The 25000-nt window shown below is 38.6% G+C and overlaps 1 protein-coding gene across 2 annotated transcripts in view; it reads right to left on the minus strand.

Annotated features, from left to right (window-relative positions):
• The window catches only part of LOC125028091 (T-complex protein 1 subunit zeta-like), a 32396-nt gene that overhangs the window by 6965 nt on the left and 431 nt on the right, over positions 1 to 25000 (minus strand). For both annotated transcript variants that reach the window (XM_047617416.1, XM_047617417.1), the window contains exons 2-7: positions 15900 to 15963; positions 14943 to 15122; positions 14301 to 14510; positions 13817 to 14034; positions 13332 to 13587; positions 13035 to 13214 (exon numbers count right to left, since the gene is read on the minus strand). In XM_047617416.1, the coding sequence (XP_047473372.1) occupies positions 13035 to 13214; positions 13332 to 13587; positions 13817 to 14034; positions 14301 to 14510; positions 14943 to 15122; positions 15900 to 15963 (1108 nt within the window). The remainder of the gene's footprint in view (positions 1 to 13034; positions 13215 to 13331; positions 13588 to 13816; positions 14035 to 14300; positions 14511 to 14942; positions 15123 to 15899; positions 15964 to 25000) is intronic.

Here is a 25000-nt window from a genome sequence, read left to right on the forward strand (position 1 = left end):
CAGTCGGTTACATAGCACAAAATCACGGTATAATTTATATTTAATACATGCAAATGTAGTAATTATCTATTAATGTATAGTTTTTTTATAAACATTTATAGTTTATTACTTGAAATGTACTTCGTGCAGTATGTATGTGATTTCGCCCGGTTCTTGTTAAACGTTACTTATATTTTACATACATTATATTGTTCCGTCTTGTTATTACGCTTCACCATAACATGTCCTCAGTGTAGTATTTATTTCAGTTATAGGTGTCTTTTTACAATTTGTAAAATTTTCTGGTGGCTTACATTTTTTTCACACATACACTTGCTTGGCACGGACTGATACACCTGAAGTTTTCATGGCCGCATGGCAGGGCCATTTCCGAAAAAAGGATTTTTGATGGTCAGAAAATCTGATGTCATTGTTCTGAAGATTTTAATAGTCTAGAATTTCTCAGTTTGTAACTCCGAATATTTCCCGTACAGATGTTAATAATTGGTGGTTTTACATGGTGTCCTTGTCTTACTCGTTTCAGACATTAATAAATTGTTATCGCTATTTCAGGAAGAAATTTTTTTATATGTTGGAAAAAAATTGGATTTGGTTTTGTAGTACGTTTTTTGTTTGGACCATCGCATAAAAAGGCATTAGGGTTGTGAGAAATCTTACTGATTGCGAAAACTTCACGCGCTGTCAACTTGAGAACAGTGATTTAAGTGTGTGGTTTGGTTACCTTGACGAATACTAAGACACTTTTCATCTGGGCAAATGGTGTGGATATTCTAAAATAAGGGAGATACAGGGACAGAGAGACGAAGAGTCAAAATAATCAGATTAAAACTTTATAGTATTGCGGGTCAAACTATGACCTGAGATCCATTTTGAGCAAAGATTTGGTATATTTGCTTTCCTTGCCCTTGTACATATGTGTGCACTCAAATGGTGGCAGTGATTGGTTTATACTATTTCTTATGCTGTTGGCTTTCATGACAAATGTACACACTTGTGGATATAGAATAAAAGTTTCAAAAAGTTTAGTGAGCAGTTCATGCGGTAAAGCATCTGTTGTTTTGAAACCACAACGCATTCTTCATTTCCCTTTCCCGTACTATGGGACAGACACAATCGATTGCACAGAGTAAGAAATGTCATAGTTACTGTATATAACTTGATTATATGGATGGTATTATTTGTCGTATTGTCAGATATTGTAATGTTGAAAGTAAATCACGTCATGTAAGTTTTTCTAAATACGAGAAATGTACGTATTATATAAATGTTAAACAAATTGTGTTAGCAACGGTTACGGAACACATGGTGTGCAAGGCCTGTCGAATTCCTAGTAGCTAACGCACATGTGCACAAGGTTATTGTACAGAAATGCACAAATAGCATCCAAACATGTAAATTGAAGTATAACAACTACAAGAATGCATTATCATACATGAAAAAAAAAATTGATTTGGTAATTGTCTACCCCCTAGTATTATATAAAACCTAACATAGCCTAGCCTAGCCTAATTATATGATGACTAGCCAGGGGGTACGGCCCTTGGACCCCCTAGTACTATATATACCAACCCAGGGAGCAAACCACATTACCTTTGTATAGCGGAAAGACCAAAATTTTCTTCGCTTCCATCAATTCGGACCGAGTTCCTTGGTTTGTAATACTCTTTTCGAATTTGGGGCACTTGTTGGGCTAAATATTCAGGGCTGATTATAGATACTAATTCTGTTTGTTCTATGATATCCACTATATGGCTTTGTAAATTTACCCATAAACGACGGCAACTCACTTAAAATGTAACAATTCTCACCGGAGTTAGGCAACATTTGGCATCTGACGAATCGGTCATAACTCCCGGTGGAAAAACGCACATGCGACAGGGTTTTTGTGCCAAGTAGTGTAAAAATAATTACCAAAGCACGTAAAAGATGTAAGGATAAAAGTTAAACAGTTCTTAAAATAGATGAATTAGGGAAACAGGACTGGTAATTGTACGAAATAATCGTTTTCCCAAGCGGTAGTAAGACATGGACTACTCATAAATTGCCCTTGGAAAAAGGGAGGCTGCTGCAGATTTAGTTGTATTGATTCCTATCTCTCTGTTTTATGTTCGACAAGGTGGCAATGTCCATTATTGCTCTTCCTCCGTGCATCGCTCTCGGTAACATTAACCATTGTTTTCACAAGTGCAGAGCAATACATAGACTACTTGATAGATTGTATAATGATTTGGTAATTTAACCTATTGAAATGATTGACTGATACAGCTCCAGTTCTTATATGCTTAAATGTGTGGCAAATCTTCCAAGAGTCTATATGTAAAAGAATAGGAAATGACCTTCTAATTTTTGGTCTATCCAATTATTTTAATTATAGTTCTGATAGTTACAAGGATTATTGGACTCATTTTCTAGTACTCGTGTCCAGTTGACACATACACCCTGAATCATTTAAAAATGCATAAGGGAAATGGAATATATTTCTTTGGGAAGAAGAAATCACCTAGTGATAATATAGGATATCATGGGGGTGGCCCCTCTTCAAATGCTCTTTGAATATTATTTCACTTCCAGTGGTGAAGGTTTTGTTATTGTGTTACGTTGATTCTGGGATATTCTAAAGACTTTACAGTGCAAAACGAAAAAATATTATACGTTAGTATGCATTCCAGTTAGTTATCTGAACTCATTAGTGTCCCAAAGGTTGGTAAGAGTAATCAAAGAATTCCGACAGATTACGGAATGTAAAAAGATTGACATTCTTGCTGTTATACAGGTAATGGTAATTTTCCCATCTCGTTAGTATGGTCATTTTACTATATCAATAGAGCATGTATTGTAAAAAGCAACGCCACATGTTGGGCCAGGAGGCTGAGCCCCCTGGCTAGGCACATTTATAAATATCTATACTACCACAGGGGTCCAGGGGGCAGAAACCCCTGGCCTCTGCGCATATACTACCATGGGGTCCGGGACCAGAGCCCCCTATCTAGGAATATATACCACACCACTATTAGGCCAGGTTGGATATTTTGTTTAATGATCGCCAGGGGTTAGGGGGTAGAGCTCCCTTTCTTGGGGGCACAGAAGGGGCTTTCGTAGTTATGGCTGTAGGATTTTATCTATGTTTGCATGGTGGTCCATTTTTTTAAAATTAGCATGGCCCGTATAAAAAGATGGCATGTGTGTCCGTTGAGTTTCACAATACGATATCATTGTTTATGTTGGTTTACTCCACTTTTGTTCTTTGTTTTTCAATTTTCAGCTTGTTTTTACACCTAATTTTCCTGATATTCTCATGCTATGGCGGCGACTATCAAGTCAAGATTGTGGAGTGTTGATTATTATCTCCTTTAACACATTGCGGGTATAGAAAACTAAAAAAAAACTACGCTTCGGCGATAACGTGGCAACCGCGATTTGAGTGCTGAACTTTGGTACGTCAGCCGATCAATTGCCACGGGTGCGGCTTTGGCGTCATTTGTTTTGACGGCTATAGGTGTGACCGTCGCATTGGGTTAACGATTCATTTGCACAAGGAATAAACCCTAGATAATTGAAAAGCATTGGTTTTTCATGCTGAAAATAGCAAAATTGTATCAAAAGGAACCCACATACCATCTTTATACATATTGTCATCCCATCATATTTACTTTCGAGGATCAAAAACAAATATGACCTTGTAACTCATTACTGTGGTTTGTCAGGGAGTTCATGATTTCTATGTGCTTGAGAAACAAATTTATTACCACACTGTTTTTCCTAATTCATGTATCTATTCTTATATTATGCTTCAGTAATGCATTTTTGATAATGATTTATGTATTTATTTCTGTATATATAACTGTGAATGCACATTTCTCCACAGGCCATCAGACACCATTCCAAGACTATTGTGGTGAGAAATATATAGATTTAATTTTTGCGTTGATTCTGGGTTTTATATAAAGCGATGTTGTGGTTATGTAAATGAGTAGACAGATGTTTGACAGCTTGATTATTTGAGCCTGTAAAATGTGCCAATTGCCAAAGAAAGTGAAACCAAGCAGCTGAAAACTGCTTGGTTTCATCTATGCAAAAGTGGCAAATTGAAAATAAAGGAGAGTGATGAAGATCAACCCCTCATTTTCTAAGTCACTTTTATGTTCTACCTTTCGATGATTCAAAGCAAAAGTGACGCATAACTCATTACTGCAATATATCAAGTAGTCCATGTATTCTATTCGCTGTGAGAACAGATATTCTTGATCTACCATTGTCTATTTTTTCTGAATTCATGCATTTGATGATTTTTTTTTATTTTACATTACTTTTGTTTTGGTAATCATTGCAATGTTTTGTTACAATAACCTTCGGTGCATGCAAATTTGTTGAGAAACACAGGCTGAAATGGTTAATTTTAGTGTGTTTTGTCATTTCTGGGTCATTTTCAAAGCACCATATAGTAGATTGCTAGAACATTAGTATCTATTTGCCTGATATTTGAGCCTAACAAGTGCCCATATGCTGAAAAAAGTGATTTGAAACCAAGGATTTTTGACCATAAAACAGAAGCGAAGAAAAGTTTCAGTAGTTTCGATATTACATGTTATGTGGGTTTACCCTCGGGGTTAAGGGGGCAGAGCCGCCTGGCTAGGGAATATGTAGATCATATTTTCTCAAAGCCCACGGGGGTCAGGGTCTTATCCCCCTAGCTTAGGCAAATATGTACCATGGGGGTCAGGAGGCATAACCGTCTATAAGTATATCTTTACACATCAGTCCAGGGGGTATCCCTGCCTAGGGAATTATAGATCATAGGTTCAGGACACATTGTTACCATGGTAGAATCTGGCATTATGTGAACTCTCGTAGATTTTTGATGAACAATGGGTTTGAGTCCCGTTGAGTTTTTTTTAAAGTTGGATGGTAGTTCCTAGTCTTTTCGAAGACTGGCGGGACATTCGATAAGTACATTTAGCCGATTACCTTTTTTTTTTTTTTTTTTTTTTTTTTTCTTTTTCTTTTCAGGACAAGGTTTGGCTCGGGTTAAAAAAAAAATAGCTATAATGTTTTAATAAATCTATTTCTTCGATACCTGCCGGTTTCGATTGATATCCAGTGCCATCATTCCCACCTTTAAACACACCCGTTGCATCCTAAGGTCAATTGAGGTAGAGAAGTATAGAAAAAAACTAGTGATATACAGATCATAGTGTTTAAGCCCACAGGTTATGGTTAACCCTTACTGACCAGGCTCATGCCGTGAGGCGTCAAAACCAACGCTCATTCTGTGGTGACGGCTCGTCGCAGCGCTCGGCGGCGCGCAAAAGCGCTACGAGCTGTGATCAGCTGATGTACGATACTCCCACGTCAAAGTCGGTGCGGTTGCCATGATTCCCCTAGCGTACTTTTTTCTTCTACCCGCCAAGGCGTTAAGTTGGTTTTATGGTTTCAGACGCAATTATAATTGATTGGGGGACTGGATATTTGAAATCCTTAGGTTTTTACCGAAATGGGCTTTATCCATAGAGTTTTTTCGAAAGTCGGTGGTCGGTCTCTAGTTGTTTTCAAAGATGGGGGCAATGTCGGAATTTTCATTAGATGATTTTTAGTGTTTTTTGTGCTCGTTTTATTTAATTTTCTTTTTCTATTCTTATTTTAGAATGTTTTACTCATAATTTACCTGACTACTTCATGCCTCCTGCTATTGAGATTATTTACATCCAAGATTGTTGGTGGTGAATGCAACGAAAATTAACATCGATTTGTTCTCCATGCACGAGAAAGATCTATTGATATAGTATTGTCCGGGAAACCTATCTTCATATTTGATAAAGTAACCATATATAGAAAACATATAATCTATGTGGTCCAGGGGGCCTCTGCCCTCGGTCTAGAGACGATTTGATTATAGGAGGGCTGATGGTGTGCTTCCTCTTAAACACCCTCTGGCAATCATTGTCTTTACCTTGCTCTGTTAGGCATGATTGTGTTGAAACTTGTGTGTTACTTCGGCTCTTGAGCAATGCTTTTTTTTTTTTTTTTTTTTTTTTTTTTTTTTTGCTCTTTTTCCGTTTGTTTTTGGCTTTGCCGATATAGCTGGCAGATAATTTCTAGTATCAACGACTGCAACTTTTTGCCCTTTAGAAGAATACCTCTTCAGTTTGCCCTAGCTTGGTGCATTCATACTTCTAAAGATTAACAAAATAAAAAAATGAGGATAGTAGATAAGCCATTTTTATTACTGTTATTTTATGGCATAGCATTAACAGCCACACAGAAATTGAGATTATACCACCATAGGTGTCAGTGCAGATCAAAACCACAGCTAAGAAGGAAAGAGATTGTCATGAGCTTCTATATGATGTTAAATCTTATGGATTATTGTTAATCATTATTAAGAGTTGGAGAAGGTACAAGCAATATCATGAACTTGTTAGTAATATTAATGTGCATAGCTCTGTTAAGTAGTTGTCATGTATTATTGGTGCTAGTTGAAATAGATGTTTTGGTAATTTGTTTTGTTTGCTTTTCTATATTGTATGTATTTATCATGTTTCATAATGTCTTGGTAATTCTGAGAAAACTCTGGTTTTAAACCAATGGGCGACGGGTCACGGCTATCGCCGTCATAAAACCATAATACGCCCGATGTGTAGGGCGGCGGCTGTTCCGCAGCGGGCGCCGCCCAATACGCCCGAGGCAATGATTCGGCTTGATGTACCGAATTTTCACGCGCTAGAGGTCGGCGCGCTTGCCGCGTTCGCCAGCAGAGTAGTTTTTTTTAATATCCTATACCGGCGCCATTTGAGGTTAAAACGTAAATAAAATAAAATTTTTTGAAAATGAGCCAGATGATTAATACTGGTCTCCTTGCTCAGACTCCATTTCATATCTCAGGTAGGTCCATTAATTAGCACAGTACAAGTAGCATTTTGTTATTGTGTGATTTTTTTTTTTTTTTTTTTTTTCCCCGAAGTCTGTATTCTCCGTATAAATCTTCTCTGTTGGCAAGGAGTAGGATCCTTAGGCATGGTATGCAATCTCTCTCGGAGCCATTTCTCTTCCAGGTCAATGCTAATGGGACCGTACATTCCCACTCATTTATCAGTGGAAAATTAATTTTTAAAAAACCCTCCTAAATGCCAAAGACGAGTCTAATCACCCTGAGGTGTTTCGTGCATCATGCTGAGTCATTTCCTGTTACCCTGGTCTTCAGAGCCGAAATTTAGGCAAGGGTAAGTTTGCATACCCTGGCCACAGCCAATTTTATCATAACAGGCTTATTCACATCACCTGCCCTCATAAGCCAGTTTTTTATCATCAATCTAAGTTGCCATGACTGGGTTTGCCCTTTGGTTACTGCCCTTGGGGAATGTGATTCGAGGGACCTAACCTAACCTAACTAAACCTATCCTTTCTAGACCATTTCTCAAATCTTCCTTCCACCTTGTTTGCACCGCATACTATTTAGGGGCACCAAATGGACTTAGGCTATGAAATCAGTCACTGTTTGTGTGTGCAGATCATATCTTCTACAGGTGACTGCAACTTTTTCTCCTCTACAAGCAAATCATCTTCAAATGTGCCCGAACTTGGTGTGACCAGACTGTAGATTTAACCCATTAAGAGATGGGGCATGTCATGCCATGCCCGCTGTGAGTTAACTCGTTTTGTTTGTACACATAGATGCCACAATAGCCAATTACGGTACTTCTTCTTGCCCATTCACCTTTACTTTTAATTTTTGATAAATATTTGATTTTCTTGTTTTGCTATTACTAATGTTTAGAACATTATAGTAATTATAAGGATTATAACTAGAAAAATCAACCATCGATTTACATAAGCACTAGTTTAAAATACATTTTGCCACCAATTCAAGGAATCGTGAATTCAGGCAAGGCAGATCAATCTATGTGTAGAGAATTTATCCAAAACAGTCACACATCTGCATCAATTATTATTTATTATTTAGCAGACATTTTGTTAATGACCATATATAATAAGTATTCATTGTTTGGAATCAATGCTTTCTGAATCATCGTCTTGTATATTATTATTTACTGGTTGGTATCTGGGGCTGGAGACATTAAGATCACCAAACAGTTGGAAACATTTACTTCATGAGATGGTAGGTATTTTTTAACCTCTTACAGCTGGGTACTCTATAGCCGTCATGAAAAACCAGTCAGATATTTCCATCATGACGGGTACAGCTATAGGCCTCATGACACGCTAAAGCGAAGATGAGTGAGAAGTTTTGCTGTATGTAGCAAACTTCCCGGAAATGGCTGGAGGGTGCCAGAAGTCACGGGAATATCAGAGATTTTCTAGTACCATCATTGTGGGGTTAACCCCATGGCGCCGGTGTATAGCAAATTAAAAAAAAACTCTACGCACTGGCGAACGGCGGCAACGCGCCGATCCGAGCGCGGTGATTATCGGTCCATCAAGACGAATCATTGCCTCGGGGCTGTTTTGGGCCGGCGCGCTGCGGACAGCCGCAACGCCGACATCGTGCGTATTGTTATGACGGCGATAGCAGTGACCCGTCGCCATTGGGTTAAAGGCCCATGTAGATTGTTAAAACTGTATAAAAGAAAGAAAATAAATTATATGTCATAAAAGTATGAAAGATTTTTTTTGTTATTATTATTATTATTATATTAATTTTATTTTTATTTTATATTATAATTTTTAAGTTATTGTCTGTATTACTGGGAGAAGCATCTCTTGGAGAGCCAAAATATTTCTCATTATGATGCTATATTTGTAAAGTTTGTATGTATGCTAGGAATTTTTTTATTGGCTATTTAAAAGGTATTACATTTAGGAATGTAGGAATTTTTTGTCAGTTTTTGAATTTGTTAATTGGAAAAGGAAAAATTGTATGTGTGGTATATTTTTTATAGCAAATCCAGCACCAAAGCAAGCATGATTGCCAAGCCTGCACTGCCCAGGTTGTTATCTAGGAGATGGCCACCACTCGACTGTCCTACTCATTGGGGAGATGCTCATAACAGAGACAATTCAGATCCAGGATGGACTCCACCCAAGGACTTATTGCGAGGGGATTTGAACTTGAAAATGGTAGGGTGAAGGGGCCTAGGTTCCCTCTTTTTCTGGTGCTGAACATAATTCAAATCTTAAAAGAATATTGGTATATTCTTACAGTACGGAGGCATTTGTAAGTCTCCAATCTCCACATCAGAAAGTTTTATTCAGCTATTTAAGGTAATGTGATTAGGGTTATGCCTGAGGAGAGGGCTGATGGGGGCTCTGCCCCTAATACCATTAACAAACATCTTCACCTTGGTAAGTATGTGATTGAGCGACACTCGGGGTGAACTGAGTGGGACTTACTCTTTGGCCTATTTGCCAACTTCCATGTCCTCTTCAAGAATATCTTTAGTTTACTGTGTACTTCATACTGTAAAGATTAATCAAAATATTAAAAGTGTAGTATAGTGTATCAAATTGTTTCTGGCATTAGTAATTTTTGATGGATTGACTTCTTTTAAGGTTAAGCCAGGAGCGTGATGGACCAGGTGCGTTCAAGGAGGAGATGACAGTGAGCGCTGTGTCAGGTGGCTCGCCACAGCTCTACGCACTAAAGGCTCCACTCAGATCTGGTGAAAGCTGAAGAGTGTGTGTAGATGCTGTTTTTGGCCATCAGAGAAGAGGGCAAACCTCTGATGCTTACACATGGTTGAAATCCACTGGATAATTACAGGTAAGTGCTGTGTGTGATCTGAGGACCTAAAGAAAGTTAATTCCGTAAGGGACTAGATTGAAGCTTTCTCAAAAAACCTGTTAAGGCACTGTTTTCTTAAGGTAAAGTAATACATTTTCATAATTTGGCGCACATAGAATTAAGTCTGGGTTAAAGAATTTATTGAATGCCAAGGATTGGTTGAAAAAAATTTTTTTTTTAACAAGTTTTACAAACTGTTTAAGTAGGATTTTAAACATAGAATGTAAGGGAAAAAAACTTAGTATTCCCTTTCATCCTTACACAGCAACAGATGAATGAACACACAGATTGGTCAAAGGCTTGGTCATGGACCATGGGCCGACACCCTGATATGCCAAGAAGATCAGCAATTGCCTACATCCTCACCTGAATGTCTCAATGGAGTATGAAAAGACTGAATCAATTCTGGATTCTTCTATAAATATGCTGAAGAAATGGAAAAGCTTGTTGCAGCGAAAGAGAAGTTTATTGAAAAACAGGTAGAGCAAACTTTAATGCAAAAATAGGGATTGACTTCCTGTTTACTCAGGTCTTGTGATTTGATCCATGAAGTTGTCGTTACTGAAAATGTTGGTTCCCACCCCCCCCCCCTTCAAGGCATTGTAAAAACTTAATTCACGAAACATACCATGCTTTCATTTTAGGCCATTTTTCAATGGAGGGTTACTTCAATGAGTTATAAAGGATCTGCTAATGATTTATTATATTGCAGGGTAAAGAAGGTATAGAGCTATAGAAGAAAAGTTTGTGCTGACAGTGACAAGACGTTTGTTGTCATTAACCTGAAGTGCATTGAACCTATGTCCCTTGAGTTGCTTGCGAAGGAAGGCATGATTGGACTCCGGCGGGCCAAGCGACGCTTATGGAGAGGCTTGACCTTGATTGTGGTGGGAATGGCATGAACTGCTTGATGAATGACAGATGACCTGTCTAGGCTTTGCTGTGCATGTCTACGAGCATTTACTTGTATGTTCTTCTTAAGAGTTTGGATAACTTGGTATCATACTGTTGTAAATTATGTTCTAAAAATACAAGTTTCTACATTGATTTTTCATATATTTATTTTTCCGTCTCAATCTACCAGGGATGAAGAACTAAGTACCACCTTTGTGGGGGAACTGAAGAATCCCCATAGTGGTATGACAATTCTCATTAAGGGACCATTACATAACACCACTCTCTTGTTTCAAACTAAGGATGCAATTCGGGATGGTCCTGCGACCATCAAGGTATGCCCTGGATGTGGTTCCCTTGTTCCGGTGCTGGTGCCTATTGAGGGGGGTTGCAGAGTTTTGTAGAATTGCTTTTTCAATTTTCATCACAGGGTTTGTTCTCACTGGGGCTGAGATTAGATAGCGTCCCAAATATACAGATTCAAGTCCAATTATGGCTGTTTATTGTTTGTTAATTTGGGCATTGTTTAACCTGAGTAAGGGCTGTGCATATTGGGTCATAACATATTGATCTGTCTGTATTGGGGTAGCCTATATGTGTGGTGAACACGCCAGAGCTCTTTGAGCGGGATGTTCAGTTTAAATGTCAGCAGTTCACCCTTTTCTGTGCCTGTGTCTGGCCCGTTGCCAGAATTCACCTGAGTTTAAAATTCTCTGATTTTCCTTTTTGTTTTTGTTTCCACCCAATCGGGTTAACCCTTGATGGATGGGGTGAAGGAAAACTTAAGTAAAAACTCTACATTCTGGAGATAATGGAAATTGTTGCCGACTTTGAGCGTGGGAGTTCGGTACATCAAGACGATTCATCGGCTCATAGCGCTACACACTCAAACTGAATGGTTTGTGGTTTTTTAGTGTTTGTATTCTCAAAGTAAACATTTGGATTTAACTGAATCTCCTTTTGTTGAAATTTCATGTTAAAACACATTTTACTAGATAGCTTCATGTCTGTTAGTAACTTGTAAGTCACCTTTTTATTTATATTTTAATTCATTATTCCAGGACGCTTGGCTTATTGAGTTATGGATATGCTCTCTGTTTTGTCACAGTGTAACATCAATGGTTAGCTTAATTGTTTCAAAAAAACAATAAACGATGTGCATATTAGGTTTATCAATCAGTAATGTACCCCACCCCCTGGGGAGGGGAGATAGTCAAGCAATTTCACAGTCAGTTTCATATCTTGCTTAACCATAGGGCTGGTTATCAGAAAACTCTTAGCATCATAAAGAATGCTAATTTCTGGTTATGTCGCAGACGCTGGGCGTGGGAGCTGCTGCTTGTATTGGAACTTCAGCTCTACATGCTCTGGCATTAACCCCATCCCGACAGGTAAACACATCATAACCGCTTGGTCTGTGGGTTACAGCTGTATGTGCAGTGACATGCCAGAGCATGTAGAGCGGGAAGTTCCACTACATGCAGCAGATTCCCACGCCCAGCGTCTGGACATTACCAGAAATTAGCATTCTTTATGATGCTAAGAGTTTTCTGATAACCAGCCCTATTGGGTTAAAGATTATGAAACTGACTTGAAATGGCTTGAACTTATCTCCCCTCCCTAGGGGTGGGGTAATTTTATGATGATGAAATGCTAATTAGCACATCTTTTATTGTATTTTGAAACATATTAAGCTAACCATTGGATGTTAAATGTGACAAAACATGAGAGCATGATCCTTTACTCATAAGCCTAGCTCCTGGAATAATGATGTAAAATATAAATAAAAAGGAGACTTACAATTACTAACTGACATGAAGTTCTAGTAAATGTGTTTTAACATGAAATTTCAAACAAAAGGTTTCTGTAATTCAATGTTTACATTTGAGAATCACTAACACCACAAACCATTCTGTTTGAGTGTAGCGCTATGAGCCGATGATTCGTCTTGATGTACCGAACTCCCACGCTCAAAGTCGGCACATTGCCATTGATCTCCAGAATGTAGAGTTTTTCTTAAGTTTTCTTCACCCCATCATCAAGGGGTTAACCCAATTGGGTGGAAAAAAAAAAAAAAAAAATCAGAGAATTTTAAACTCTGGTGATTTCTGGCAACGGGCAGACACTGGGCACAGGAGACTGCTACATGTAACTGAACATCCCGCTCAAAGAGCTCTGGCGTGTCACCACACATATAGGCTTACCCCACAGACAGATCAATTTGTTATGACACCAATAGGCATAGCCCATTACGCCAGGTTAAACAATGCCAAAGTAACAAACATTAAACAGCATAATTGGACCTTTGAATCTGGTTTATTTGGACGCTATCTAATTTCAGCCCAGTGAGAACAAACCCAGTGATGAAAATTGAAAAGCTATTCTACTAAACTCTGCAACCCACCTCAAAGGCACCAGCACCAGGAACAAGGGAACCATCATCAAGGGCATTCTTGATGGCTCGCAGGCCATCCCGAATTGCATCCTTAGTTTGAACAAGAGTGTGTTTGTATGGTCCCTTAATGAGAATTGTCACACTATGGGGATTCTTCAGTTCCTCCACAAAGGTGTACTTAGTCTCTCCCTGGAAGATTGAGAAGGAAAAATAAATATATGAAAATCAATGTAGAAAACTTGTAGTTGTAGAACATTATTTACAACAGTATGATACCAAGTTATCCAAAATCTTAAGAAAACATACAAGTACATGCTCGTAGACACTGCCAGCAAAGCCAAGACAGTCTTCTGTCATGTCATCAAAGCTGTTCATGGCCATTCCACCACAAGCAAGGGCAAGCCTCTCCATATTGCGTCGCTTGGCCCGCCGGAGTCCAAGAATGCCTTCCTTCGCAAGCAAATCAAGGGACATAGGGTCAATGCCCTTCTGGTTAATGACAACAAACGTCTTGTCACTGTCAGCACAAACTTTCTTCTTTAGCTCTATCACCTTCTTTACCCTGCAATATAATAAATCATTAGCAAGATCCTTTATAACTCATTGAAGTAGACCCTCTCATTGAAAAATGGCCTAAAATGAAAGCTTGGTATGTTTCGTGAATTAAGTTTTTACATTCTTGAAGGGGGGGGGGGGAACCACATTTTCAGTAACGACAACTTCATGGATCAAATCTCAAGACCTGAGTAAAGACAGGAAGTCATCCTATTTTGCATTAAAGTTTGCTCTACCTGTTTTCAATAAACTCTCTTTCGGCTGCCACAAGCTTTTCCCTTTCTTCAGCAGATTTATAGAAGAATCCAGAATTGACTTCAGTCTTTTCATACTCCATGGAGACATTACAGGTGAGGATGTAGGCATTGCTGAGCTTCTTGGGCATATCAGGGTGTCGGCCTCCATGGTCCATGACCAAGCCTTTGACCAGCTGTGTGTCCATTTCAGTCTTGTGCTGTGTAGGATGAAGGTGAAGACTAAGTTTTTCCATTACATTCTATGTTTAAAATCCTACTTAACAGTTTGTAAAACTTGTTATTTTCAACCAATCCTGGCTTTCAATAAATTCTTTACACAGACTTAATTCTATGTGCTCCAATTTATGAAATGTAGTTACTTTTACCTGTAATGAAAAAAGTGCCTTAACAGGTTTTGAGAGCTTCAATCTAGTCCATACGGAATTAACTTACTTTAGGTCCTCTGATCACAAACAGCACTTACCTGCATATCCATGATTTCAACCATGTGTAGATCCAGAGGTTTGCCCTCTTCTCTGATGGCCAATACAGCATCTACACACACTTCTGTCAGCTTGTCAGCCAGATCTGAGTGGACTTTAGTGCGTAGAGCTGTGCGAGCCACCTGACACAGCCGCTCACGTGTCATCTCCTCCTTGAGACGCACCTGGTCCAGCACCTCCTGTGCTTTAACCTTAAAAGAAGTTCAATCCATCAAAAATTACTAATGCCAAGAAACAATTTGATACATCTTTACTACTTTTAATATTTGATTAATCTTTACAGTATGATGTACACAGTAAATTAAAGATATTCTTGAAGAGGACATGAAGTTGCATTAGGCCAATGAGTAAGTCCACTCAGTTCTCCCGAGTGTCGGCTCTATCTGCCATACTTACCAAGGTGAAGATGTTTGTCTAAGGGTATTAGGGGGCAGAGCCCCCATCAGCCCTCTCCTCAGGCATACCCAATCACATTAACTTAAATTGCTGAATAAACTTTCTGATGTGGAGTTGGAGGACTTAGCAAATGCATCCATACTGTTAAGAATTACCCAATTTTCTTTTATGATTTGAATTATGTTCTGCAGCCAGAAAAAGAGGGAACCTAGGCCCCTTCTCCCTACCTTTGCAAGGTCAAATCCCTCGGCAATAAGTCTTGGGTGGAGTCCATCCTGGATCTGAATGTCTGCCTGTTTGAGCATCTCCCCAATGAGTAGGACAGTCGAGGTGGTGCCATCTCCTATGATGTCATCCTGGGCAGTGCAGGCTTTGGCAATCATGCTTGCAGTTGGGTGCTGGATTTGCTATAAAAAATATACCACACATTCAATTTTTCTTTTCCAATTAACAAATTCAAAAACTGACAAAAGTAATTCCTACATCTAAATGTATACCTTTTAAATAGCCAATAAAAAAATGTCCTACAAACTACAAACTTCAAAATATCAGTCATCAATAATGAAAAGTTTTTGGCTCTCCAAGAGATGCTTCTCCCCAGTATACTGACAATAACTTAAAAATAATAATAATAATAATAATAATAATAATAATAATAATAATAATAATAACAAAAAAAATCTTTTCATAATTTATAACATATAATTTATTTTTTTCTTTTATACAGGTTTAACAATCTACATGGCTTTAACCCAATGGCGACGGGTCACGGCTATCGCCGTCATAACAATACGCACGATGTGCGGCGTGCGGCTGTCCGCAGCGGCGCCGCGCCAAAACGCCCCGAGGCAATGATTCGGCTTGATGGACCGATATCACGCACTCGGAGTCGGCGCGTTGCCGCCGTTCGCCAGTGCGTAGAGTTTTTTTTAATTTGCTATACCCGGCGCCATTGGGTTAACCCCACAATGATGGTACTAGAAATCTCTGGATATTCCGGTGACTTCTGGCACCCATCCAGCCATTTGGCCGGGAAGTCTGCTACATACAGCAAAACTTCTCACTCAACTCGCTTTAGCGTGTCATGAGGCCTATAGCTGTACCCGTCATGATGGAAATATCTGAGCTGGTTTTTCATGACGGCTATAGGAGTACCCAGCTGTAAGAGGTTAATAAATACCTACCATCTCATGAAGTAGAATGTTTCCATCTTTTGTGATCTTAATGTCTCCAGCCCCAGATACCAACCTGTAAATAAATAAATATACAAGACTGATGATTCAGAAAGCATTGATTCAAACAATGAATACATTATGATATATGGTCATTAACAAATGTCTGCTCAAATAATTAAAATAATAATGGATTGCAGATGGTGTGACTGTTTTGGTGAAATGTCTCTACACATAGATTGTTCTGCCTTGCCTGATTTCACATTTCCTTGAATTGGTGGCAAAATGTATTTTTTACTAGTGCTATGTATATCGATGGTGTGATTTCTATTATAATCCTTATAATTACTATAATGTTCCAAACATTAGTAATAGCAAAACAAGATAAAGTCAAATATTTTCAAAAATTAAAGAAAAGGTGAATGGGCAAGAAAGGAGGTACTCGTAATTGGCTTATTGGTGGCCATCTATGTGTAAAAACAAACGAGTAAACTCACAGCGGGCATGGCATGACATGCCCATCGGCAATGGGTTAATCTACAGTATGGTCACACCAAGTTCGGGCAAATTGAAGATGATTTGCTTGTAGAGGAGAAAAAGTTGCAGTCACCTGTAGAAGATATGATCTGCACACACAAACAGTGACTGTTTTCATAGCCTAAGTCCATTTGGTGCCCCTAAATATGCTGTGCATACCAAGGTGAAGGAAAGATTTGAGAGAAAGGTCTTAGAAGGATAGGTTAGGTTAGGTTAGGTTAGGTCCTCAATCAACATTCCCCTAGGGCAGTACCAAGAGGGCAAACCCAGTCATGGCAACTTAGATTGATGATAAAAAACTGGCTTGAGGGGCAGGTGATGTGAATATGCTGTTATGAGAAAATTTGGCTGTGGGCCAGGGTGATGCAAACTTACCCTGGCCTAAATTTCGGCTGAAGACCAGGGTAACAGGAAATGACTCAGCATGAGTGCACGAAACTCCTTCAGGGTGATTAGACTCGTCTGGCATTTAGGAGGGTTTTTTAAAAATCATTTCCACTGATAAATGAGTGTGGAATGTACGGTCCATTAGCCATGACTGGAAGAGAATTGGCTCCAGAGAGATTGCTATTTCCATGCTAAGGATCCTACTCCTTGCCAACAGTGAAGATTGTATTACGGAGAATAAAGTACTTCGGGGGGAAAAAAAAAAAAAAAAAAAAAATCACACAAATAACAAAATGTTACTTGTACTTGTGATAAGTTATGGACTACCTGAGATATGATATGGAGTCTGAGCAAGGAAAACAGTATTATCATCTGGCTCATCTTTTCAAAAAATGTTATTTTATTTACAGTTTTAACCCAATGGCACCGGGTATAGGAAATTAAAAAAAACTACGCTCTGGCGAACGGCGGCAGCGCGCCGACTCTGAGCGCGTGAATTCGGTACATCAAGCCGAATCATTGCCTCGGGGCGTATTGGCGCGGCGCCGCTGCGGACAGCCGCACGCCTCACATCGGGCGTATTGTTATGACGGCGATAGCCGTGACCCGTCGCCATTGGGTTAAAACCAGTTTTCTCTAGAATTACCATGACATTATGAGAACATGATAAATACATAAATATAGAAAAGCAAACAAAACTAATTACCAAAACATCTATTTTCACTAGCACAAGTAATACATGAACTACTTAACAGGAGCTATGCAGTCAGTATATTACTAACAAGTTCTATGATTGCCTTGTACCTTCTCCTACTCTTAATAAGTTTAACAGATAAGCCAATATGATTTTACTTCATATAGAGCTCATGATCATCTCTTTCCTTCTTAGCTGTGGTTTGATCTGCACTGACACCTTTGGTGGTATAATTCTCAAATTTCAGTGTGGCTGTTTATATGGCTTGCCATAATAATAACAGTAATAAAAATGGCTATCTACTATTCTCATTTTTATTTTGTTAATCTTTAGAGTATGAATGCACCAAGCTAGGGCAAACTGAAGATGGTATTCTTCTAAAGGGCAAAAAGTTGCAGTCGTTGATACTAGAAATAATCTGCAGCTATGATCGGCAAAGCCAAAAACAAAGGAAAAAGAGCAAAAAAAAAAAAAAAAAAAAAAAAAAAAAGCATTGCTCAGAGCCAAAGTACACACAAGTTTCAACACAATCATGCCTTACAGAGCAAGGTAAAGACAATGATTGCCAGGGGTGTTAGATGAAGCACACCATCAGCCCTCCTATAATCTAAATCTTCTCTAGACCGAGGGCTGTGGCCCCCTGGACCACATAGGATATATGTTTTCTATATATGGTTACTTTATCAAATATGATGAGTAGGTTTTCCCGGACAATATCTATATCATTAGATCTGTTCTCGTGCAATGAGAACAAATCTGATGATAATTTTCGTTGCATTCACCAGCCAACAATCTTGGATGTAATTAATCTCAATAGCAGGGGAGGGCATGAAGTAGGTCAGGTAAATTATGAGGTAAAACATTCTAAAATAAGAATAGAGAAAAGAAATATATAAAACGAGCAAAAAAAACACTAAAAATCAGCTAATGAAAATACCGACATGCCCCCATCTTTGAAAGTCTATAGACCGACGCACCGACTTTCGAAAAACTCTATGGATAGAAGCCCAATGTTCGGTAAAAACCTACAGGATTTCACATTATCCAGGTCCCCCATGCTAATTATACATTGCGTCTGAAACAATAAACCAACTTAACGCCTTGGCGGGTAAAGAAAAAAGTACGCTAGGGGAATCATGGCAACGCACCGACTTTGAGCGTGGGAGTTCGGTACATCGAGCTGAGTCACCAGCTCGTAGCGCTTTGGCGCGCCGCCGCTGCGTACAGCCGCTCACCACAGATTGAGCGGTTTGTTTTGACGCCTCACGGCATGACCTGTCAGTAAGGGGTTAACCTTAACCCTGTGGGGCTTAAACACTATGATCTGTATATTCACTAGTTTTTTCTATACTTCCTCTACCCAATGACCTTAGGGGATGCAACCGGGGGTTTAAGGTGGGGGATGGATGGCACTGGATATCAATAGAAACCGGCAGGTATCGAAGAAATAGATTTATGAAACATTAAAGCTATTTTTTTTTTAAACCCGAGCCAAACCTTGTCCTGAAAAGAAAAAAAGAAAAAAAAGAAAAAAAAAAAAAAAAAGGTAATCGGCTAATGTAACTTATCGAATGTCCCGCCATCTTCGAAAGTCTAGGAACTACCATGCCAACTTTAAAAAAACTCAACGGGACTCAAACCCATTGTTCAGCAAAAATCTACGAGAGTTCACATAATCCAGATTCTCCATGGTACAATGTGTCCTAACCTATGATCTATAAATTCCCTAGGCAGGGGATACTCCCCTGGACTGTTGTGGTAATATATACTTATAGACGGGGTTATGCCTCCTGGACCCCCATGGTATCATATTTGCCTAGCTAGGGGGATATGACACCTGGACCCCCGTGGCTTTGAGAAAATATGATCTACATATTCCCTAGCCAGGGGGCTCTGCCCCTTAACCCCGAGGGTAAACCCACATAACTTTATATAGCGAAACACTGAACTTTTCTTCGCTTCTGTTTATGGTCAAAATTCCTTGGTTTCTAATCACTTTTTTCAGCATATGGGGCACTTGTTAGGCTCAAATATCAGGCTGAGATAGATACTAATGTTCTAGCTATCTACTATATGGCTTTGAAAATGACCCAGAAATGACAAAACACACTTAAAATTAAACATTTCTCACTGGTGTTTCTCAACAAATGTGCATGCACAGAAGGTTATTGTACAAACCAGTGCAAATGATTACCAAAACAAAAGTAATGTAAATAAAAAAAATTCATCAAATGCATGAATTCAGAAAAATAGACAATGGTAATTATAGAATAACTGTTCTCACAAGCGAATAGTAATACATGGACTACTTGATATATTGCAGTAATGAGTTATGCGTCACTTTTGCTTTGATCATCGAAAGGTAAACATAAAAGGGACTTAGAAAATGATGGGTTGATCTTCTCTCTCTCCTTTATTTTCAATTTGCGCACTTTTTGCCATAGATGAAACCAAGCAGTTTCAGCTGCTTGGTTTCAATTTTCTTTGGCATTTGGCACATTTGACAGGCTCAAATATCAAGCTGTCATACATACTGTCTACTTCTTTTACATAACCACTACATCGCTTTATATATAACCCAGAATCAACGCAAAACTTAAAACTAAATATTTCTCACCAGCATTAGTCTTGGAATGGTGTCTGATGGCCTGTGGTGAAATGTGCATTCACAGGTTATTATACAGAAATAAATACATAAATAATTATCAAAATGCATTACTGAAGCATAATATAAGAATAGATACATGAATTAGGAAAAACAGGTGTTGGTAATAAATTGGTTTTCACAAGCACGTAGAAATATGTGAACTCCCTGACAAACCACAGTAATGAGTTACAAGGTCATATTTGTTTTGATCCTCGAAAGGTAAATATGATGGGGATGGTCAATATGTATAAGAGGGTATTGGGTTACTTTTGATACAATTTTGATATTTTTCAGCATGAAATCCAATGCTTTCAATGATTCTAGGGGTTATTCCTTGTGCAAATGAATTGTTAACCCAATGGCGACGGGTCACGCCTATAGGCGTCATAACAATATGACGCCAAAGCGCCCCGAGGCAATGATTCGGCTTGATGTACCAAATTCACGCACTCAAAGTCGGCGCGTTGCCACGGTTCGCCAGAGCGTAGTTTTTTTTTTAGTTTTCTATACCCGTCGCCAATGTGTTAAGGAGATATAATCATCATCTCCAACAATCTTGACTTGATAGTCCCAATAGCATGGAGTATATCAGGAAAATTATGGTGTAAAACAAGCTGAAATTGAATGAACAAAGAACAAAATGGAGTAAACCAACATAAACAATGAATATCGTATTGTGAAACTCTACGGACACACATGCCATCTTTTATACGGGCCATGCTAATTTTTAAAAAAATGGACAACCAGGCAATCTTTAGATAAAATCTACAGCCATAATACTACTAAAAGCCCCTTCTGTGCCCCTAGAAAGGGAGCTCTACCCCTAGACCCCTGGGGTCATTAAACAAAATATCCAACCTGGCCTAATATGGTGGTATATATTCCCTAGATAGGGGGCTCTGGTCCCTGGACCCCATGGTAGTATAATATGTATATATGTGCCTAGCCAGGGGGCTCAGCCTCCTGGACCACCATGTGGCGTTGCTTTTACAATACATGCTCTATTGATATAGTAAATGACCATACTAACTGAGATGGTGAAAATTACATACCTTTATACAGCAAGAATGTCAATCTTTTTTACATTCCGTAATCTGTCTGAATCTTTGATTACTCTTAACAACCTTTGGGACACCTAATGAGTTCAGATATCTAACTGGAATGCATACTAACGTATATTATTTTTTCGTTGCCACTGTATAGTCTTTAGAATAACCCAGAATCAACGTAACACTAATAACAAAACATCTCTCACTGGAAGTGTAATAATATTCAAAGGACATGTGAAGAGGGGCCACCCCCATGATATCCTAGATTATCACTAGGTGAATTCTTCTTCCCAAAAATTATATTCCATTTCCCCTGATGCCATTTTTAAATGATGCAGGGTGTTGTGTCAAAACCTGACACGAGTACTAGAAAAAGAGGTATCACTCAATCCTTGTAACTATGCAGAACTATAATTAAAATAAGTTGAGAGACCAAAAATTAGGTCATTTCTATTCTTTTACATATAGCACTCTTGGGAAGCATTTGCACACATTTAAGCATATAAGAACTGGTCTGTATCAGTCTCATTTCAAATAGGTGTAATTAGCCAACTCATTATTACAATCTATCAAGTAGTCTATGTATTGCTCTGCACTTGTGAAAACAATGGTTAATGTTACCGAGAGCGATGCACGGAGGAAGAGCAAAATGGACATTGCCACCTTGTAGAACATAAAAAAGAGAGTAGGAATCAATACAACTAAATCTGCAGCAGCCTCATATTTCCAGGGCAATTTATGAAGTAGTCCATGTATTACTACGCGCTTGTGAAAACGATTATTTCGTAATTACCAGTCTGTTTTCCCTAATTCATCTATTTAATGAACTGTTTTACTTTTATCCTACTTCTTTTACGTGCTTTGGTAATTATTTACACTACTTTGCACAATAACCCTGTGCGCATGTGCGTTTTTCCACCGGGAGATTTGACCGATCGTCAGATGCCATATGTTCCGAAACACCGGTGAGAAGTGTTACATTTTAAGTGTGTTGCGTCAGTTTTGGGTAATTTACAAAGCCATATAGTGGATATATAGAACAAACAGATATTAGTATCTATATCAGCCTGATATTTGAGCCCAACAAGTGCCCCAAATGTCGAAAAGAGTGATTACAAACCAAGGAACTCAGTCCATTGATGGAAGCGAAGAAAAGTTTGGTCTTTCGCTATATAAAGGTATGTGGTTTGCTCCCTGGCTGGGCATATATAGTACTACGGGGGTCCAAGGGGCGTAGCCCCCTGGCTAGGCGCATATAATTAGGCTAGGCTAGGCTAGGTTAGGTTTATATAATACTAGGGGGGTAACAATTACCAAATCAATTTTTTTTTTCATGTATGTAATGCATTCTTGTAGTTTTATACTTCTTTTACATGTTTTGGTTGCTATTTGTGCAATTCTGTACAATAACCTTGTGCACATGTGCGTTTAGCTACTAGGAGATTCGACAGGCCTTGCGACACCAATGTGTTCCTTAACCGTTGCTAACACAATTTGTTTTAACATTTATTATAATACTTACATTTCGTAATTAGAAAAACTTACATGACGGTGATTTACTTTCTACATTAAAATATCTGACAATACACAAATAATACCATCATAAAATCAAGTATTTACAGTAACTATGACATTTCTTACTCTGTGCAAATCGATGTGTCTGGTCCATATTACGGGCAAGAGGGAACTGAAGAATTGCGTGTGGTTTTCAAAAACAACAATGTTACCGCATGAACTGCGCACTAAACTTTTTGAAACTTTTATTCTATACCACATGTGTGTGACATTTGTCATGAAAGCCAACAGCATTACAGGAAATAGTATAAACCAATCACATGCCACCATTTGTGCCACACATATGTACAAGGGCAAGGAAAGCAAATATACCAAATCTTTGCTCAAAATGGATCTCAGGTGCATAGGTTGTGACCCGCATTACTATAAAGTTATATCTGATTATTTTGACTCTTCAGTCTTCTCTGTCCTGTATCTCCCTTATTTTAGATTTCCACACCTTTTGCCATAGATGAAAAGTGTCTTAGTTTTCGTCAAGGTAACCAATCCACACACTTATTTCACTGTACTCTTGGTTGACATGCGCGGAAAGTTTTCCAAATCAGGTAAGAGTTCACACTTACCCGATTGCTTTTATGCGTATGGTCCAAACAAAAACGTAATACAAAACAAATACCAATTTTTTCGCGCATATAAAAACAAATTTCTTCTGAAATAGCGATAACAAATTATCAATGTCTGAAACAGTAAGACAAGGACACCATGTATAACCACCAATTATTAACAACTTGTACGGGAATTATACGGTGTTACAAACTGAGAAATTCTAGACTATGAAAATCTTCAGACAATGACATCAGTTTTCTGACCAATCAAAAATCCTTTTTTCGGAAAGCCCTGCCCTCGGCCATGAAAACGTTCAGTGTGTATCTGTCCGGTGCCAAAGCAAGTGTATGTGTGAAAAAAATGTAGAAGCCACCAGAAAATTTTACAAATTGCGAAATACACCTATAACTGGAAATATTACTACACTGAGGACATGTTATGGTGAAGCGTAATAACAGAGACGGGACAATATAAGGTTAGTAAAATATAAGTAACGTTTAACAAGAACAGGCGAAATCTACATACTTACTGCACGAAGTACATTTCAAGTAATAAACCAATTAATGTTATAAAAAAACTATACTTTTAATAGGATAATAATACATGCATTATTAATATAAATTATTACCGATTTGGCTATTGTAACCGACTGCAGTTGAATGACTGTCGCCGCCGCGCGCTATGAAATCAGGCTAAAACTTTCATATTTCCGCAGGACCAGTAATAATGTTTAGCTGTGTGGCCTGATGTATCGCCACGGCCTCCGAAGTATTTTCGGCTCGGCAAAGGTCAATAAGTTCCACCTTATATTATAAGACTAGTATAAGTATTGAACGATTACCATATTTGAGGACAATCATCAGTAAAGTTTGCAAGCTCTGTTACTAAAATGTGTTAAGTTTTTTGTTTGAGAATAACATTCACTGAGACTGCGTGTGCCATTGCGGCACACGCAGTCTCCATGCACGACACGTATCTGTCAAGAGGATTTATTTTGTTTGTTTGCTTTGTATTTATTAATGCAGTCAATCAAAATACCATTGTTATTTGAGGAACTATTAATGGAGCCTTATGGGGAATACAAGTTCCTCTACTCATCGAGTCAAATGCAACGGAAAGCAACAGCATAACATTAACCTACGAGGGGAGATTACATTCCAAAAAAAAAAAAAGGTTTTGAAAGACGGACGCTGGTTGAAACTTGAAATTTACCCTAGTTTACAACAAGGTATCCATTGACATATACAAAGCTTTCTACCATTTTTTTTTTTTTTTTTTGTGCTTGTTTTACACATTTCTGTTCTCTTTTCTTATTTCACCATAATTTCCCAGATCTACTTCATGCCCTCCCCTGCTATTAGGACTTACATCAAGATTGTCGGCTGGAGAATGTTACGGAAATGATAATCAGATTTGTTCTCATTTCACGAGATCAAATCTGATATGATATTGTCGGGAAAGACCCAATTGTCATAGTTGGAAAACTTACCGGGCGGAAAACTTTCCTGCCTTCTACTCAATCCCTAAACACAGGGGAAAGCCACCCCTTACCCCCATAATTACCACTTTGTGCCAACTCATAGAAAAAGGACGTTAAGAACTCCGGCTGCGTGAGGGTGTTGTGTTGTGGTAACATTGACCATTTCCACTGAGAATCCTCTCAGGGCAGCTATCGAGT

This window comes from Penaeus chinensis, chromosome 8 (genome assembly GCF_019202785.1).
Source record: "Penaeus chinensis breed Huanghai No. 1 chromosome 8, ASM1920278v2, whole genome shotgun sequence".
Classification (NCBI taxonomy): Eukaryota; Metazoa; Arthropoda; class Malacostraca; order Decapoda; family Penaeidae; genus Penaeus; species Penaeus chinensis.